Source organism: Indicator indicator, chromosome 11 (assembly GCF_027791375.1).
Source record: "Indicator indicator isolate 239-I01 chromosome 11, UM_Iind_1.1, whole genome shotgun sequence".
In the NCBI taxonomy this organism is placed as follows: domain Eukaryota; kingdom Metazoa; phylum Chordata; class Aves; order Piciformes; family Indicatoridae; genus Indicator; species Indicator indicator.
In genome coordinates this window covers 30,298,899-30,318,321 of record NC_072020.1, presented here as the reverse complement: position 1 = coordinate 30,318,321, position 19,423 = coordinate 30,298,899, and the positions used below count along the sequence as shown (strand labels likewise).

The following is a 19,423-nucleotide window of genomic DNA, read 5'->3' as shown; positions in this document are numbered from 1 at the left end:
CGCATTCTTTCTTTCTACATGTGTTTGCATCCCTCTCTCTGTATCTTATACTTAATGTATGATTTGGGAATCATACCATGGCAGGGGGGTTGGAACTAGATGATCCTTGTTGTCCCTTCCAACCCTGACTGATTCTATGATTCTGTGATTCTATGATTTCTAAAGAAATTGGTTCATAGGAAGTTTTTCTAGGCTAAGAAATCCTGAGCCAGGAAAGTGATGATGGTGGGTCTCACCTCAGCTTTGTTCTACAGCCTTCCTCATCCACATGGACTAGCATAAGTTCTCCCTGGAATCAGACTAAAAGAGAAGTTGGGAAAGCTAGAAAAAGGAAAGAAAGAGACTTCTGCCCCACTTTAGTCTGTCACACTTAAACTTTTATTTGCAGTGTGATGGTTTGAGTTACTGGGAAAATTCTTTTGAGCTTCAAATAACCATTTGAATGGGAGCACTGTTGTTCTGCTCTTGCACATCTAATGTTAATGTGGTGCCTGGAAAATAAGGAAAGATTTTAAGCTTTTTTGCTATCATCTTTTGTGACTGAAAAATAGCTAAAGAAACACTAAAGCGTTTCTCTGTTGTTTTTTTCCCTCCAGATAAATACTCTTCAGTTGGAATTTACTGCTGCTAATATGTATCATTCTGTGTCTGAAACCAGTCACCCTTTGCAAACAGAGGAACAAGAAATAGGTATTGATCCCTTGCACAGTTACATGAACAAGCCAGGGGAAGGTGAGTTTTGTATTCCTGTACTTTTTAGACTTTCTGGCTAGAAACCTTTTTTAAATGTGTCATAATAACTGTACCTGTCCTAATTTGTTTAGTTCTCTCAATGAAGCTGAACAGGGCAACTTAAAGAACATTTCACAGAGTGTCTGTAGAACTCTGTGATGCTAATGAAAACCAGGAAAAGTCAACTTTCAATTACAGGCAGACACATTAGCCCAATGTTTAATGCACTGTCATCCTTTTTTAAGCATAAACCAAACACTGACTTCAGCATTGGAATATTGAAATGCAGCATGGCTTTACGTATGTTCTCAGACATGAGCTCTTACACTGCTTTGGTTTTAGGGATTTTTCTTTTCCATTTTCTTTGCCTTTTTTATTTTTTTTCCTAAATTTTGAAGTAGAGTTCAGTGTGTTATTTTGGATGAAATAATGCAAGGGGGAAAAAAAAAGCTGTCTTTCCTATTTTGTTTATTTGATGAATCTGTCTTTTCATTTGAGGAAAAAATCCTGGAAGTTGAGATAGAATGGCCAGGCTCTAAAGGTAGAAATGACTATGTAACCTGAAGTAAACTAATTAAATAGAGTGTTTGGAAGACTCTAATGAATAGTGAGAACAAACTGCTTGCACAGTGCAGTGCATGTCTGTGTTGGTTGTCTTTTCTACTTATTTGCTAGTAGTGACAGTATAGTTGGTTTGAAGAAAGTGATAAGCTTAAGGAGAAAGCTCGTCCTTGTCATGGAAACATTCCTCAAGTACTTGGTTATACACAGTGGCACCTTAACTACCTGTAATTTTCCAGTCGTTGAACACATGTACCAGGAGGGCAAAATAAAAAATTCATTTTAAATTACAGAGTTGAAACAACTTTGTCACATTTCCTAAGTCCCTCACCTAGATCAGCTGCTCTGTGTGGCTGTATCTGTCTCTAAATCTTCTATTTACTAGTGCTTATTAAAAAAGCTATGTCAAGCTTTACTTAGCCAGGTTTATTACTTCAGCTTATAAGAAGCTGTAAGAAGCTGATGTTTTGCTTTAAAATATATTGGTGAAGCTTCATTGTCCCTTTGAGCTATTTTTTTTTTTTTCATTTTTTCTTCATTGGTTTCTAAAGCTTTTTCAGTGTTAGAAAATGAGAATGAACATCTAGGGGGAAGTATTTCAAAATCTGATGATTAAGTGAAGTAGCTTTTCTAGGTCAGTGTTCCCCCTCCATTATATTTGACATCTTTAACATTATGCTGCCATTTTAGTTGGGTAAACTAAATGCACTTTTCTATGTGTTTTTAGAAACTTTCACATTAACACATCTTCAAATTAACACAATCTTTCACATTAACCTAAAAGAATAACCATTTAGAATCACAGAATTGTTAGGGTGGGAAGGGACCTCAAGGATCACCTAATTCCAACCCCCCTGCCATGGGCAGGGAGACCTCACACTAGATCAGGTTGCTCAGAGCGACATCCAGAAGAAATACAAGCTCAATTTTTAGTCGTGCCAATCAAGAAAAAGATAAACATTTTATCCTGTTCTTTTTTTTTCCTTACAGATGTAACTCTTTCACCTCTGTATCAAGAAAAAAAAAAAATTTTACCCTCTTAAAATAAAAAACACCGCAAATTAATTTTACCTTTTATTGTGCCCAGAAGTGATTAGTTACCTTGACTGAAAAGGGTTCTCATTTTATCTCAACCTTAACATTTCTATGACATACAAAGTTATTAGTATTGAATTGATGTTTAAAAGTGCCATTAATTCATTTACCCCAAATGTTCATTAACAATGTAAATGTATGCTGATGTTCTATGAGACAAGGAAGTGACTAATGACTCTTCGCACTAACAACACTTAAAATGAATAGAAACTTTAGATAGCTAATCTTGAAGTAATCAAGACCCTCATTCAGCTTGGCATCTCTGTATGCTCTAAAACAGCTGTCAACTGTTAAAAATATATACACAACACACACATACGCACATGTGAAGATAAAGATATGTAAATACATGGTTCCCCGAGTCATAAAGGTTACCAACTCTGGTACATTTTTTGTGTTCCATCTATGTAAATATTTTATATAAAGCATCCATTTCATCTCCGTATATTTTTTTCTTTTTATCTTTTTTTTTTTTTTTTTGCATACTGCATTTTAATTTGAAACTTTTATATTATCCAAAATAAGTCTTGGAAGTTGTCTTATTGCACTTTAAATAAAGCAGATGCTTAGACAAGTGTTAGGTTGTTGGGCATCAAAGTATACAGACGTTCTGATCTGTGAAGCCTGACCACTTCACAAAAGTATTTCCCAGACAAGGTTTTTCAGCCTCAAGTTTCAGGCCTGATATAGGATCAACTTAGTGAAAATCTGTATCTCGAAAGTCTTTTCTAGCATGTATCACAGAGATATGGAGAAGAGGTGGCTCAACAGTCAAAGGTGTTCTGTGCAATATTGTGGAATATCAGAACGTCTGAGCTGTGCTGAATTGCTTAAAGTATTGCCTTGGAGGAAAAGTGATAGAAGTCTTCACTGAGATAAGGTGATAAGAATAGAGCATGCCAGTGATAAGGGTGCTTAAATAAATATTTAATCATAGAGCCAGTCAAACTTGTTAATCTACATGAAGTACTGTATTTTTAGTGTGGGCAACTGATACCAAAACTTGACAGAGAACCAGGAGATGTACTGTCCCCATGAAGCTTTGAAATTCTCTCACAAGGCATTTTCATAAAATGAAAGAAGTCTCAGAAATACATGACTGTTAGGTATGGCTGATTGGAAAATCAGATGCGTAGACTCCTTTTTGTTCATTTGCTGTCACTTGAAAAGGTGTCTTAAGATAGGATTCCATCAATATATTGATTGAGTCTAATAGTACTCAGTGCTTTTATTAAAATCACAGTGAAGGTTTAGAGAGAAAACATGATTTCTTTGGAACTGGGCTGCTAGCACAATGGGGGGCAGACATACAATTCACAGTATTCTTGGAATTTTGGAGAAGTGCTTTGAGAAGAGCAAGGCAAGGCTCACTAGGAAAGGCTGTGAGGATTAATGCTGCAAATGCTAGGCAGGAGAAAATGACCTAGCAGAACAAATAGAAGCAGAGCATTGCAGATGATTAAGTGTCATTTGGAGAAAGGTCTGGATGTTCGTAGCACTCCAAATACTTTGAGGAAATCTGAATCTTGAGTCATGAGAATGTGCTTGTTTGTAAGCTTTAGAAACTCAGGATTTGTGGCAACCCAAAAAGGGAGTAGCTAATGGAATGTTTAGATGGCCTTCATGTCTGTGAGGCCCTGGAGGTGGTAAGAGATGTTGTACCCAAAACTTAGGAGAAAGGATGGGAGTTAAAGGTAATACAGTGCTGCATCTACATAAAGATGCATATAAAGATAATATAATGCTGGGTTAGGGCAATCCCAAGCACCAATACAGGCTGGGCAGGGACTGGCTTGAGAGCAGCCCTGAAGAAAAGGACTTGGGGATGCTGGTGGATGAGAAGCTCAACATGAGCCAGCAGTGAGCACTTGCAGCCCAGAAAGCAAATTGTATCCCAGGCTGCATTAAGAGAAGCATAGCCAGCAGGTCAAGGGAGGTGATTCTCACCCTCTAATCCACTCTGCTGAGACCCCACCTGGAGAACTGTGTCCAGTTCTGGAGCCTCTATTACAAGAAGGATCTGGAGGTGCTGGAATGTGTCCAGAGAAGGGCCACGAGGATGATCAGAGGGCTGGAGCTGCTCTGCTATGGAGACAGACTGAGAGAGTTGGGGCTGTTCAGTCTGGAGAAGAGAAGGCTCTGAAGAGACCTTCTTGTGGCCTTCCAGTATCTGAAGGGGGCTACAAGAAAGCTGGGGAGGGGCTTTTGAGGGTACCAGGTGGTGATAGAACTAGGGGGAATGGAACAAAACTAGAAATGGGGAGATGCAGATTGCATGTTAGGAAGAAGTTCTTCACCATGAGGGTGGTGAGACACTGGAACAGGTTGCCCAGGTTGGTGGTGGAAGCCTCTTCCCTGGAGGTTTTTTAAGGCTAGGCTGGATGTGGCTGTGAGCGACCTGATCTAGTGTGAGGTGTCCCTGCCCATGGCAGGGGGCTTGGAACTGGATGATCCTTGAGGTCCCTTCCAATCCTAATAGTTCTATGACCTTTGAAGTGGATGGGAAAGGCAGCTGGGGAGAAGAGCACCTGTTAAAATAAAGATAAATCATTGGGCTTAATGAGGCAGGCTGTGGGACAGGGGAGCTGTAACATTCACATAGGTCTCAATAAATAGCCACCAGCTCGTCAGGTGTGGGCTGTGACACCCACCCTGAGGCCAGTGGTCACCTCCTCATAACTGGTCCTTCAGGCTGTAGTTCTGCTCTTCATGTTGAGACCAGCAGGGATCAACATGCTGCTAGATTCACTCAGGTAAACCAACAAGGATTGGCTGTTTTCTGGGGTTTATTCTAACTGTTTAAAATACAATTTTCAAAATAATTAAAAAAACCCCAAACCAAACTAGTCCCAAACAACCAACCCATAAAACAAACAAGACAGTATTTAAGTCTTTTTCTGATGGTCAGTTTGACCTATGGTATTTTTCTTGGGTCTAATTTTTTTTTTCTTCAAGATAGAAAAATATGCATTGCAAGCAGGCACTCATGGTTTTATAATGTATCAGTTTTAATAGTAAGGAATTTGTGGCAAGGATTCTCACTTTTGCAGTGTGACACTTCAAATGGTGAAATTTTAAAGAAATTTGTTTTGGTATTTTAATTTACATGCATGTATGTATCTCTGCATTATGTTTGCTTCTGACTGTGGTAAGCTGATATTACAGGATGGTAGGGGTTGGAAGGGACCTCCAGAGATTATCGAGTCCAACCCCTTGCCAGAACAGGACCACATAACCATAGCATCTAGTGCAGGTCACACAGGAGCACATTCAAATGGGGCTTGAAAGTCTCCAGGGAAGGAGGCTCCACAACCTCTCTGGGGAGCCTGTTCCAGTGCTCTAGGACCCTCACAGTGAAGAAGTTCCTCCTCATGTTGAGGTGCAACCTCCTGTGCTGTAGTTTCTATCCATTGCCCCTTGTCCTATGCCAGGGTGCAGTGGAGAAGAGCCTGTCCCCTCCCTCTTGACCCCCAGCCCTCAGATATTTAGAAACATTGATTAAATCCCCTCTCAGTCTTCTCTTCTCCAGACTGAACAGCCCCAGGGCTCTCAGCCTCTCCTCCTAGGGCAGTGCTCCAGTCCCTTCATCATCCTTGTAGCCCTCACTTGGACTCTCTTGAGTAGATCCCTATCCCTCCTGAACTGGGGAGCCCAAAACTGGATGCAATATTCCAGGTGAGGTCTCACCAGGGCAGAGTAGAGGTGGAGGAGAACCTCCCTGGATCTGCTGGACACACTCCTCTGAATGCACCCCAGAATCCCATTGGCCTTCTTGGCCACCAGGGCACATTGCTGTCCCATGCAGAACTTGTTCTCCACCAGCACTCCCAGGTCCTTCTCCACAGGGCTGCTCTCTAGCAGATCACCTCTGAACATGTACTGGTGCAGTTTATTCTTCCTTCCCAGATGCAGGACTCTGCACTTACCCTTGCTGAACCTCATTAGGTTCCTCTCTGCCCAGCTAATTAGGTTCCTCTTTGTCCAGATATCCTGCAACATTTTCTAAGCCCCTTCATGATAGTTTTTGTCTTATTGTTAACAATATTTTTTAATTATTCCCTCTAAACCAGAGAACTTTATCAGAGAAACTGATGAATCTTTTTTTTTTTTTTTTGTCACCATCAGAGGCTTTATAAACCCTGAATACACGAAGAGAAGTTTCAGAAACTTTGTTCTTCTAGGTTCTCTATTTCTGTTGTATCTGACAAACTATTTGGTTCATTTTCAAATGCTTAAGGTTTATATTACATTGAAATGGGATAATAAGGTTAACTGTTTCCAAGCTTCTGTAAGTTTTCACTCTGAGTTCTGCCACAAGATTTGAAGAGCACAGTGGCTACTATTCCCATTTCATTGATATAATGAGAAAGTTGATCCTCTAAGGACAGACCTGAACAATGCATTTAATACTCTTTAATTTAATTTGCTCAATATCACAATTAATACAATTAAGGTCACTTGAAATGAAACTATTAACAAATGGGGTAATTTACTTTAACAATGTCAGTGTGTTCTCACAATTACATTTGCTTTAATTAGTGTACAAGCTATTACTTAATAGCATACTTCACACAGAAAAATGTAATGTGTTCTTTGTTCTTAACAGAAGAAAAGGGGAAACATTTTATGGGTCTGGGTGTTCTGGATTTGGAGTTTGGGGGATATATTTCATGTCTAAAGGCTGGAGTTGGTGGTGAGGACAGAGAAGGCTGATGTAGCTGGAAGGACAAAGCTAACTTCTGGAGCGTGTGACTGAAATTAATCCAGTTGAGACAAATCGGTTGCCCGCCTTATGCTTACCAGTCCATTCCTTCTAATTCTCAAGGCTGCTGTGGTAAAATACAAGAGCTGGTAAGGGAATATCCATATTTCCATTTTTTACCATATTCTGTGTGTTTCCATTGCTTGTCAGTTTTGCTGTTCTGGTGTTAACCTCCTAACTGATCGCTAGAAAGTATTACCATGTATAACTGTAAGTGATGGGGAGTCTGAGATACTTGATTTATATTAGTGTTATGCAGAAGACACATAGAAAACAGAGGGGGAATGAACTAATGAAGTAAATGCCACCTTCTCTGGATCTAGCTGTACCCACACTCTATCATACCATTTCCCCAAACCTTAGGTATAATTGACATGGAAGTGTTTTGGGTTGGGGTACATCCTTTCATGTTCATTCCAGGGTTAATTGAATAGAATTTGCTGACAGCAAAAATTATTTCCTGAGCAGTCAATAGCTATTCAGTGTTATAAATTGGCAATTTTTTGCTGCTTACGCCTCCCTTCAGTCAGGGAGACAATGCTAATACAGATAGCTCTCTGACTTTTTTCTGTCTCTGGTTTTAGAGATCATTTCTGTGATTGCATTTAAAAGAAACAACAACAGAGTTGTAGATATCTCTCTGTGAGAAGTACCTTCCTAGATAAAAGCACTTGCGAATGCAAATATAGTGAGTTCTTGAAGCCTTACTGCTTTATCAAGTATTTGTCAGTAGTGTATTGTAAGGCATCATGTGTGTTACATAATAGAATCAGAGTCATAGAATCACAGAATGGTCCGGGCTGGAAAGGACCTCCAAAGCTCATCCAGTCTGACCTCCCCATTTGAACTCAGCACGACATCCCCAACTAGATCAGGCTGCCCAGGGCCTCCTCCAGCCTCACCTTGAATGTCTCCAGGGAAGGAGCCTCAACCACCTCTCTGGGCAACCTGTTCCAGTGTTCCACCACCCTCATAGTGAAGGACTTCTTCCTGACCTTCTTTCTTGTATTTTCATATCCTATCCAGGGAGAGACATACACATTAAGCATAGCATTGTGCTTTAATTTAAGAATCCTTTTCAATATGCACACTACTTTGTTTCTTTCATTAAAAAGACAAAATTGGAACAGAGAATCTCTTTGCATTATATTGGCAGGGAAGATGCTGAGGGTTGAGATTGTTTTTAATGCCTTTGGGATTTCATGCTGCAGTTTGCACCAGAGCCTGAGGATGCCCTGTGCCCTTCCTTGGCAAGTTTAACCCCCTAGGCAAGAAGTTTCAGTGTGCTCCACCAGCATTGTTGTTTTTAGTGGTCCTTATTCAGAAACCTGCTTTTTCTCTAGCTTTTCCCTTGGCTTTTCCAGGTATGGTAGAGGAGAAAGAGCTGTCTTCAGTCTAGATCACTTTGTATTGGATAAATAAAAGCAGTAATGGTTTTTAGATCCTCAAGCACCATATGGCAACATAACAAGCGTTTTAATATTCATTTATTAATAATAACTACTGTTTAGGCTGCTTTTAATTGAGCAGCAAGAGAATCCTAGTGACAAAGGCTGTTGAAGCAACACAGCATGTCTTGATCTGACTCAGCCTGTCACTAGCTCCTTCCATACAGTTCATCGTTTTCTCTTCTCTTCACTGTATTAGAAATACATTGTTATTAAGAGATCAGTTAACAGAGAAGCTATGCTGTTTAAAAATACATATATTTAACATAAATTTAGTTGAAAATAGCCACCATACAGTACATTTTTTCCTTTAAAGACTGTATTTATATGCATGACATTGTTGACATGCCCTTAGAAATTTGCCAGTAACAGACTCTCTGGTTTCAGTGCCTTGATGCAAATTTGTATTTAGGAAGTGCAGGAGTATTTTAAATTGCTTCAGCTGTGGGATCAGATGTGAGTAGTTGACACAGTCTTGTGGCTTCAGGCCAGTACTAGCTTCCAGAGTTAGTTTTCTCCTTTAGAAGGCAGCTCCACTTTTCTAGTGTCTTCATGTGAGTTGCCCATTACATGAATTCCAGTTTGGAGGTTATACTGAGGCATGGGTAACCATCACAAACATTCTGCAGGGAGATTGCCTCCAGTGGTTGATAAAACAGGTATGAGAGAAGGCCTTTTGGACTGGGAAGCAATGTCTGTTGATCTAAAAGAAATCTAAACATTAATTTTTGAAAGTTCTGCTCTAAATCAGTGTATGAAAACAAGACCATTCTCACTAATGACATTGGCATGCTACCTCAGTTCAGTCAGCTCAGTCTGGAGTTTCCAGTTCTTTCCAGATAGAGCCCTGCCTGAATATTGACAGAAATCACTTGTCAGCCCCCTGTCGTTCTTCTTAAAACTGTTGGTGACTCTACTTTGGGAAAAGCTGATTGCAGCATGTCTTTTCCTAGCTTTTCCTAAATCCAGGTTAAAGCTTAACTCGTCTCAATTTGTACATGATAATAATTAATGTTTGAGTTTACTTCTGTCCTGGCATACAGAATCATAGGATCCTAGAATTATCAGGGTTGGAAGGGACCTCAAGGATCACCTAGTTCCAACCCCCCTGCCATGGGCAGGGACACCTCACACTACATCAGGTCACTCACAGCCACATCCAGCTTGGCTTTAAAAACCTCCAGGGATGAGGCTTCTACCACCTCCCTGGGCAACCTATTCTTCCCTCATGGGGAAGAATTTCTTCCTAACATCCAATCTGCATCTAACCATTTCTAGTTTTGTTCCATTTCCCCTAGTCCTATGAATACCTGGCACCCTAAAAAGACTGTAACTCACAAAGCAATCTAAGAATTGTATGCAGCAAGCTGATGTTACAGATCTCTCTGTCTGAGGTTAGATCTGTGTTAAAATATCTTGAAAGAGTTTAACTGGCACAGATGTGATTGTATTAGAAACTGATTGCTTTATGTAACAGAAATCTGTCAGCAGAGATGAGTTCTCTCCTGTCTGTCAAATATGTGGACATTTGTAAAGATCTGGAACTCCTTATTTTAAAAAAGGGAAAGGTTCAAGCTTCTTTCACTAAAGTGCCAAGTGACACAGCAAAGCTTCAGTTGTAGGCTTCAGCTTGGCTAGTAAGGCTTCTCCTTTAGCCTCCTGGATACCTGTGTCTTTGTCTTCTTTGGAGATGCAAAACTAAGAGGTGTGGGAGAAACAAAGTACCCTCCTACTTATTTTAAGCAGGAAGAAATTACCTGTTAAAATGTGTGTTATTTATTGACAATCTGGCCTTTTAACAAAGAAAAATAGGTCTATGCTTATGTTGCCACTGCCACAACTGAAACAGCTGATACTTTAATGAACAACATACTGAGGGCCATCCAGGACATAAGGCAAATTAAGCAGGTTACAAACTGTGTATCTTCTGTTTAGGTATAGGAGATCTCCCCAGCTCTGACAATTAGCTGCACTGATCAGGCAAGCAGACAGACAGAAACAGAAGGAGGCCATTTGTATCAATTTGAGAAACAGAACTAGTAATGAAGTAAAATATCCATACCAGGTAGTTTCACCTCTGCTTTGGAACAGAGGTTAGTAACTGCTGGTTTCAGCAATTCATTAGCAAATAAATAAATAAATGTGTGCTGCTTAACAAAAGCTTTTTTTCTGATGTTTACAAGTCAAGAGCAAAGGAATAATAATAATACTTCTAACCTAGAGGGTTTTTTTTAAAAAGAGAAGAAACCATTTTCTGGACACACAAGCAAGTATGAATCTTGGTAACCTGACAGCTTTGTTTAAACATTGAATTTGAGTTTCCTTTCATGAAAATCTTTTCAAAGTACAGCAATTCAGCTGTGAAACCCAGAATACATTAATGATGACAAAGAACCTCTGGAATGAGCCAACATTTGTTTTTGTTCTTTTACTGATGAATTGCACACAACAAAATGTTGCAGGTTATTTTAATTTTCTTTTCTTACTTTGATAATAAATGTCTCCACTGTTTACCTTTTTGGTTAAGATACCTTATTATTACTAATCAGCTTTAATTATTTGTAGCAAAATGCCTGTGAAAGATGTTTCTTTGATGTCGAAAAAGTCAGGGACCTCATCCTGTTAAAATTAATGGCTAGATTCCAGGTGACTGTAAAGGTAACAAGCTTGAGTGCCCTTATTGTCTAAGGGAAGCAGTAATTTAGCCCAAGGTGCTGGATTATGGTTAGTTATTTGGAGTTCCTCAGTTTTGGGAGCATTCAGATTTCAGTCACTTTGGTGTCAGAATTTGGACATGCAGGGGCAACCTGCATCTAACTGACTTTTAAAAGTCCTAGGTCTTCAATATTTGAAAAAAAGTCCAGCTACACAGGATAATGGCAGAATGCCTTTCTCTCTGAAGAAAACTGAGTGCTAAAATGGAGGGAGTGACAGAAATATTTATACCCTTTCTGATTTAATGTCTTTCTCCCCAGTCAGCAAAAAAGCAAGTCAAGCCAAGTCTAAACAATACTGGATAAGGAATAGCATGTTTCAAATGCATGTATGTAAGCTTATGTTTAAACCTTGTTTTGTGTAAGTGATTTGTTGCTGGGGTTTGCTTCTAAATACCTTAAGCTTGAGATTTATGTGGATGTACCTAAACACACACACTCTGAAAAGACTGAACACCTCTCTCAGATCTACAATGTCTTGTACTTATTCATAAGTATTCCTGGTTCAGCTTTTCTGTCATGTCACATCACAGAATCACAGATTGCTAGGGCTTAGAAGGGACCTCAAATGATCATCCAGTCCAACTCCCCTGCCAGAGCAGGTCCCACAGGAGCGTGTCCAGGTGGGTTTTGAATGTCTCCAAAAAAGGAGACTCCACAACCTCTTTGGACAGCCTGTTCTAGTGTTTTGTCACCCTCACAGGGAAAAAGCTTTTCCTTATGTTCACATGGAACCTCCTATGCTCCAGCTTGCACCCATTGCCCCTTGTCCTATCACTGAACCTGGATCCCTCCTCCTGACACTTGACCATCACATCTTTATCAACATGAATGAGGTCACCTCTCAGTCTCCTCCTCTCCAAGCTAAAGAGCCCTCAGCTCCCTCAGCCTCTCCCCATAAGGAAGATGTTCCACTCCCTTCATCATTTTTGTGGCTCTGCACTGGACTCTTTCAAACAGTTCCCTGAGGTCCTTCTTGAACTGAAGGGCCCAGAACTGGACACAATATTCCAGATGCAGCCACACCAGGGTAGAGGAAAGGGGGAGGAGAACCTCTCTCAACCTGCTAACCACAGCCCTTCTGACATACCCTGGGATACCATGTTTAGATGACTGCATCAGTAATCATGAGACTATAATATTTCAACTGCAGCATAAAAGACACAAAAGGATATAGCTATTGGGAAGAATAGCAAGACAAAAAGGATATCACCATAGGAAGACTATCAAGACTATATGTAGTCATAAAAATAGGTATCTGAATCAGGCTGAAGCTTTCTTTCAGACAATTTTTGGCAGACAGGTAGCCAATTGAGACAAAAAAAAAAAAATCACTTTGGTGCATGTTGGGACAGACACACCCACACACATGCAACCTTTTCAAGTTGTATATACAAACTCAACATAAATATGCACTTGTCAGCTTACAAATTTCAATTAAAATAATTATTTTTGTAATTGAAATAAAAAATATTTTAGAATATGTGGATCGTTGTCACCTTTTCATATGATGAGTAATTAAATAGAGGGAAAATGTTTTGAATATGTTAAACTATTCCCTAAATTTTCATTAATGGTAGCTCAGTAGAGATATGAATATATGAGTGTTATTATTAAAACATGGTTTGGGCACAAGTTTAAGGAATGCTGCTCCAGCTATCAAAGTTGATTTGTTTGTGCTTGTTTCTTTCACTGTTTTGAATCTCTGTATTGCCTGCTTTTGGCTTAAGGAGAGGGAAAATTCTAAAACTTCCTAAGAATTTGGAACATCTCCCTTATGAGGAGAGACTGAGGGAGCTGAGGGCTCTGTAGCTTGGAGAGGAGGAGGCTGAGAGGTGACCTCATTCATGTTGATAAAGATGTGCAGAGTGAGTGCCCAGAGGCTGGAGCCAGGCTCTGCTCAGTGATGCCCAATGACAGCACAAGGGGCACTGGATGGAAGCTGAGGCATAGGAAGTTCCATGGAAACATGGGTAAGAATTTTTTCCCTGTGAGGGTGCCAGAACACTGGGAGGGTGGGTTGTGGAGTCTCCCTCTCTGGAGATATTCAAGACCTATCTGGATGCGTTCCTGTGTGATCTGGTCTAGGTGATCCTGCTCTGGCAGGGGGGTTGGACTGGATGAACTTTTGAGGTCCCTTCCAGCCCCTGGCATTCTGTGATTCTGTGATTTTTTTTTTTTTTTAATGTAAGCACTGATTACTGCTTTTATTGCTTGATGATGTTATTAGGTACTGGGGGCACTAGCTGGCTTGACATATTGCTCGATGTACTTTACAAATCAGTGAGTGCAGTGGTACCTTCATATTTGCCCTGCAGGTTCTGTTGAGGTAAATGGAGTACCTGTCTCTTTGCTATTTTATGATATTTCATTTGGGAAGCTTAGAAGTCAGATTTAATGTAAGTAAACACAATGCCCTCTTTAAAACAAAACAAAACACCCCCAACCCAACTACCTGCTCTGATTTTTTTCTGTTAAATAACTTGATTCTGCACAAAAAGCTGGCAGTGAAATGCTTTTGCTTGGATACTCTGGGGCTGGGAGACTGCACTGAAATTTTTTAACAAATCCTATTCAGCTGAGTGCAGCTGGGACCACATAACCAAAATATTAGCAGTAGCTCCGTATGATGAATTTCTCCACTAAAATGTTGATATCCCATTACAAATTACTATTCTTGATCTTCCTAGAAGTTAAAAGGCACGAACTTCTTCCAGATAAAGCTTTTATGGCAGTGATAATTCTTTTCTTCTGAGAAATTGGATTTGTAATAGAATCAATGATTTAACCTTAGGAAAAAAACGAACTGTATAGTGTTTCAGGACTGAGTGCAACTGGAGAGATGCAGTTCTTGTGTCAAGTGCTTGGAAGTGTGGTTTCAGTGCTGAGAAACTGAGTTTGATTATAGTGGGGTACCTTGTCTATATGTTAGGAGATACGTTGGAGATACCACTGATGATTTGGTTTAATTCTCATTTGGCATATTTAAAGGGTGGAGCAACAGCATGTAAATCTGTCCGTTAGCAGGCTTTTCTGTTTTGCACTCAGGTGAATTCTCATCAGACTTCATTTGCTGACTGGTGGCCAAAACAGATGTTATCTTAATGGAACAGGGAGACATACTGAGCCACAGGGCCACCTCCAAACTCCTGTGACCCAGTCTTGCTTTGTTCTTTATTGAACTTCAAAAAGATAAACCAGCTCCTTTGAAAAAGTGTACAAAGCTCCATTCTCAGTTATGACAGCTAGGTGGCCACAGTATTATCAGCTGTAGTAAGACTGATGGTCTTAAAGGTCTTTTCCAACCAAAACGATTCTATGATTCTCAGATATTTTATTGCCAGAGAAAGTATAGCACTGATAGCTGCTATTCTGAAAAAAAAAAACCACAAACAACAAAACAACAGCAATAAAGCCAAACCACAAACCAACAACAAACAAAAAAACCCCATAAAACAAAAAAACAAAAAAAAAAAAAAAAAAAAACCCAACAATTAAAAAATCCCAAACAAAGCAACAACAAAGAAACAAAAAAAGAGCTCAAACACACCAACCCTGAGTTTGTGTCTTTCTTACTTGAATTTGAAAAAAGAAGGGATGTAAGTCAGAGCTTGTACTGTGGAAGACTTTAGCTCTGTGTTGTGGTTCTTGTAACTATAACCAGTGAAAACCTGTTTGAACAGTTCTGGAATGAAAATTTACATTGTTTTCTACAGGATTAGGTTTAATGTGTTTTACAAATTTGTATGTATGAGCACATGACAGTTTTACTTGTGGCATTTGCACCAACTAAAGTTACACCCTTGAGACTGTACCATTATGGTACTGTACCATCAAGGTCCCTCTGACCAAGGGGAAGATTTGTATAATTTTTTTTTAAGCAGCTCATTTGTAGCATATTTCTATTAGAAGCAAACTTCAGATTTGGAAAAATACCAAGTAAACCTGGTATTAAATGCTCCTTGTGCTTTTCAAAAAGAACGTGTAAAGCTTGTACTAACTAGTCTTGGGCTCTTTCTCATGTGTTTAATTATTTCAGGTTTGCTTGGTTGGTTTGTTGTTGGTTTGTTGTTTGTTGTTTGTTTGGGGTTTTTTTTTTGTTCCCTAAATGAAAATCACAGATTTAATTCTGCACATGAAAAATCTGCTGTAGATAACATCTTGGAATTAATGTCAGGGGGGTTGAATGATCTGTCAGGTCCCTTCCAAACCTAACAATTCTATGATTCTATGATTTATGATTCTACAAGTCCTCTAAATTTAGGAAGATACTTGCAGGTTTTCCATGATTTCAAAGACACTCATATCTGTCAGATTCAGTTTTAGATTCCTATGGAAAAGTGCGACTGCATTTGGTACCTAGCATTTGCATTGCTTGAGCAAAGACATTTTTATTTCTCTGTATATTACTCTGTTTCTTGCTAAAGCTGTAGTTCAGGGCAGGCAACTTTGAAACTATTGAACCTGAGTGGGGTTTTATTTTGTTAATACAGAGAGGTGAATTTTAGTTGAACATTGTATTAACTATGATAATCTCTTAAGTCAAATAGTTCTGATTTTTGTGAAGCTGAAATCAATTGTCAATTGATACTTACTTTTTATCTAAGTAGCAAAATCATAATTGCATTAAAACAACACTGATTTTTTAAGATAGGAATTGATCATATCTGAAAGTCATGCAGTAAATTATGTGTACAGTGGTAATCCTGATCCTAGTTGCTCCTAGGATCAGGAGCAACTTATTCTGTGAATACTACAGCATGGGTGCTTGCTATAATGATACCAAGCCTTTGCTGCATGAGAAGAAAAGTAAGCAATTACTCTGTGATCCCTTCATGCTGTAATCACATTAAGACAAAAGGCATGATTGCTGAGAAATATTAGTAATCAGATGGGTTTTAAGGTAACTTAAACCTCTAAAGATTCCTTGAGGCATTGGAAGACCAGCATGGATCCTTATGAAAGCAGCAGGATTGTACAATTACCATGTTCAGCTGCCTGCTAGTGCCCCTTCTGGCTTGCCACCTAGATAGCCTTTGATGGCTCAAGCCAAGCTGCCACAATGAGACTTACACACCCTATGATTACTCCCCTGTTTGCATCTTTACTTAGATCATCAAGTGATTTTCTGTTTATAAATTGAGTGATGAGTCAGTTTGGGGACTTTTAAGTTACTTTAGTAGTTGTCATTTACCAGTTGCTCCTAAGTGTATATCTGGTTTCAATTTTGATGAAGTTAAGGCAAAGCACAATTTTAAGGGCTTTGGACTGAGTGTGGTTTTTTTCCCTTCTGCAAGCCATATATCAGTGCTCTGAAGGGTTGTCCTGTAGCTGGTTAAAACAAAATGGAAACACCTAAAAAAAGATACACTTTGAGACATGTGTGCTAATTTCAGGCAAAAAATGCTTTTTATTTGGTGTTTACAAATTGCACTTTTTCAACTTTGCCTAGAGGTACAGGGAAGTGTTTCAAAAATAAGATGTTTAAGTAAAATGACTACAAAAGCATGTAATCATCCATTTTAGTGTATTTCTTCTTCTGAATAAGTTATGCTGTAACAAAAATTAAAGAGCAAGTTGCATTTGGAAGATCAGGTCATCGTAATTCATTGACATTAGGCCACATAACTGAATAATGTCTTACTTCAGTGAAATACATCAAATGAGATCAACAATTATGACTCATAAACATGCCTCCCAGGCATAAAACAGCAGGGAATTAGCATGTGAGGCTGATAAATATGCATGTAAATAAGCTCCCAAAGGAATAACATGGGTTTGATTGATAGGTTTAGAATTGGAACATATGTAAACCCCTTTATTCCTCATTCTGGTGTAGCTAAGTAAAGATGCCTTTTACTTGTTAAAAGTTTCAATAACTTTGTAAATCTTCATGCCACATCTGCTTTTGTGTGTGCAGGCACGTGTGGGTGGCATTGGAGAAAGGGATTGAATGGTCTGCCACGTAGATGCCCTCACACCGCAGCCGCAGTGCTAACGCCTGGCGCAGTTCTGTACGTGCCTGCGCATGGCTGCGTCTCTGGGCACTGCATATTAGGTGGGCACAGGACCACAGGATGTTAGTGGTTGGAAGGGACCTCCAAAGATCTTCAAGTCCAACCCCCTGCCAGAGCAGGACCGTAGAATCTAGCACAGGAACACATCCAGATGGGGCTGGAAAGGCTCTAGAGAAGGAGACTCCACAACCTCTCTGGGGAGCCTGTTCCAGTGCTCTGTGACCCTCATAGTGAAGAAGTTCCTCCTCATGTTAAGGTGGAACCTCCTGTGCTGTAGTTTATATCCAAAGATTCTTTTGGAGTTTGTCACAAGTAGAACACTGAGTTGTGAGTTTTGGTATGTTTGTTTTTACAAATACATTCTGTATTGAAGGCAATTACTACTTATATTACAGAAAGTCCCACAAGTGCTGCTACATTTAATAGTCTGGCAGTGATTCTTTATAAACTTCCATTTTCATTGGCATCTTGCAGCTTGAGCTCTTATCTGCAACTTCAAAGTACCTATCACAGCAGTATCTCCATGTTCATCAGCACAAGTGTTTATGCAGTGGAGAGATTTACATCCATACTGTTAGAAAAGTATGTAATATACTTTGTGTTTATAAAACATTAATACTTGGCTTTGCCAAATACAGACCAATTGGTTGCCATTGTCATGTGGCCTGGTGTACATCTGCTTTATTACCATTCCCTGCTATTAGGCAATAAAAACTTTTCCAACTGATGCATGCTCACTGAAGTTGCATCACACTGTAATTATGCTAAAGTGGTCTTAGACTAGTGGCAAGCAAGATGCAAACACATTTTCAATAGTACAAAGTGTGTATGGACTGTAGGTTTAATTTACATGTGATTTATAGCTAAAACAGTCTTTCTGAGAAATTGGAGATGGAGCTGATACCAGGGATCACAGTTGTTCACATATGAAAACCTCAGTTCTGTAATACTTCCCTTTTGCTTAGAGATCCCTTTCTGTAGAAATAACACTTGAGTAAAATTACTTCCATCTGTTTAGATTTATAGGGTAGCAGAGAATATGTTTTGCAGTTAAGATCAGTAAATTCAGGAGCTACTGCTTCATTCTGAAAGCCATCTCTCTTTTTTTGCTGCTTAAAAATAAATAAATAAACTTGTAGCACTTAGAGACATCAGAGTCAAATCTCACGTGGGTTCTCGTGAAGTAATTTATAGCTACCTTGTAGAATTTGTATAGAAATGTTAAGCTGATCCCTGCTCTAACAGCATCAACTGCTTAACCCAGAATGTAACAGCCTGTGACACCAGGAAAAAGCAAGCCGTGTATACAGACTGGGAGAGGGGATTTTGCATAACAGAGCTGAACAAGCAGATTGCTATCAGGAACTCTCATGGACCATGTTTCTAGCTGTGTAGCACTGTCCTTTTTCACAGAGGATGTCTAGATAGCTCTTGAGCCAACAGAAAAAAAAAAAAAAAAGCATTCCCACCCCCCACTGGCTCCCAGCAATGTGCCCCTTTTACGGTCAGGGCACTGACAGGTTGTCACTCAGTTTCCACTCCCCACAAGGAATGTCCTTGAATGGTTCAAGAGAAGCCAGAAAATTGTTACTAAGTGTTCTTTTCATTCACCTCTAGAATTTTCCACATTTTCTCCAACATGTGTGAAGCCACTGGGAAATATGGTTAAATGAGTTAAGCAGACATCACCCATCTGTGTATCTCAGGGAAAATAAAAACAGTGCTGTCCCTCTGAAAGCTTTCTTGGTACATAACCAAAATCAGAAGAGCAACCACACTCTGAAGCTAAACCTAGGCAAGGCTCATGCAGGAAGAAAAGGGAGGATCACATTGAAGAAACGGCTTGTTTTGACTTACCCTAGTCTTGCTGGTGCATGGCCTTTGCAGAAAATAAGATGGTTTGAGCACCTGTGCTCCTCCAAAGTGCTGGTGGATGCCCGTGAAAACATGACTGTTCATTGCATCTACTTCAGACAGAGGTGAGAAACAGATCTGCTCTGAATTTCAGTCCCCTCTCAAGCCGAAGTGATCATGCTGCAGCTTCTTCCTTGTTTGTATAGATGTTTTATAACTCTAGGTAGAAGGCATCACAAG

At 39.5% G+C, this 19,423-nt stretch overlaps 1 protein-coding gene across 2 annotated transcripts in view; it reads left to right on the top strand.

The window, feature by feature from the left end:
- The first annotated feature begins 632 nt into the window (after nt 1–632).
- The window catches only part of TBC1D5 (TBC1 domain family member 5), a 206,160-nt gene continuing 187,369 nt past the window's right edge, over nt 633–19,423 (top strand). Inside the window, exon 1 of one of the 2 annotated variants that reach the window (XM_054384865.1) lies at nt 633–732. In XM_054384865.1, coding sequence (XP_054240840.1) covers nt 633–732 — 100 coding nt within the window. Of the gene's footprint in view, nt 737–19,423 lie in introns of both variants that reach the window. The other variant, XM_054384866.1, reaches the window with a different exon arrangement.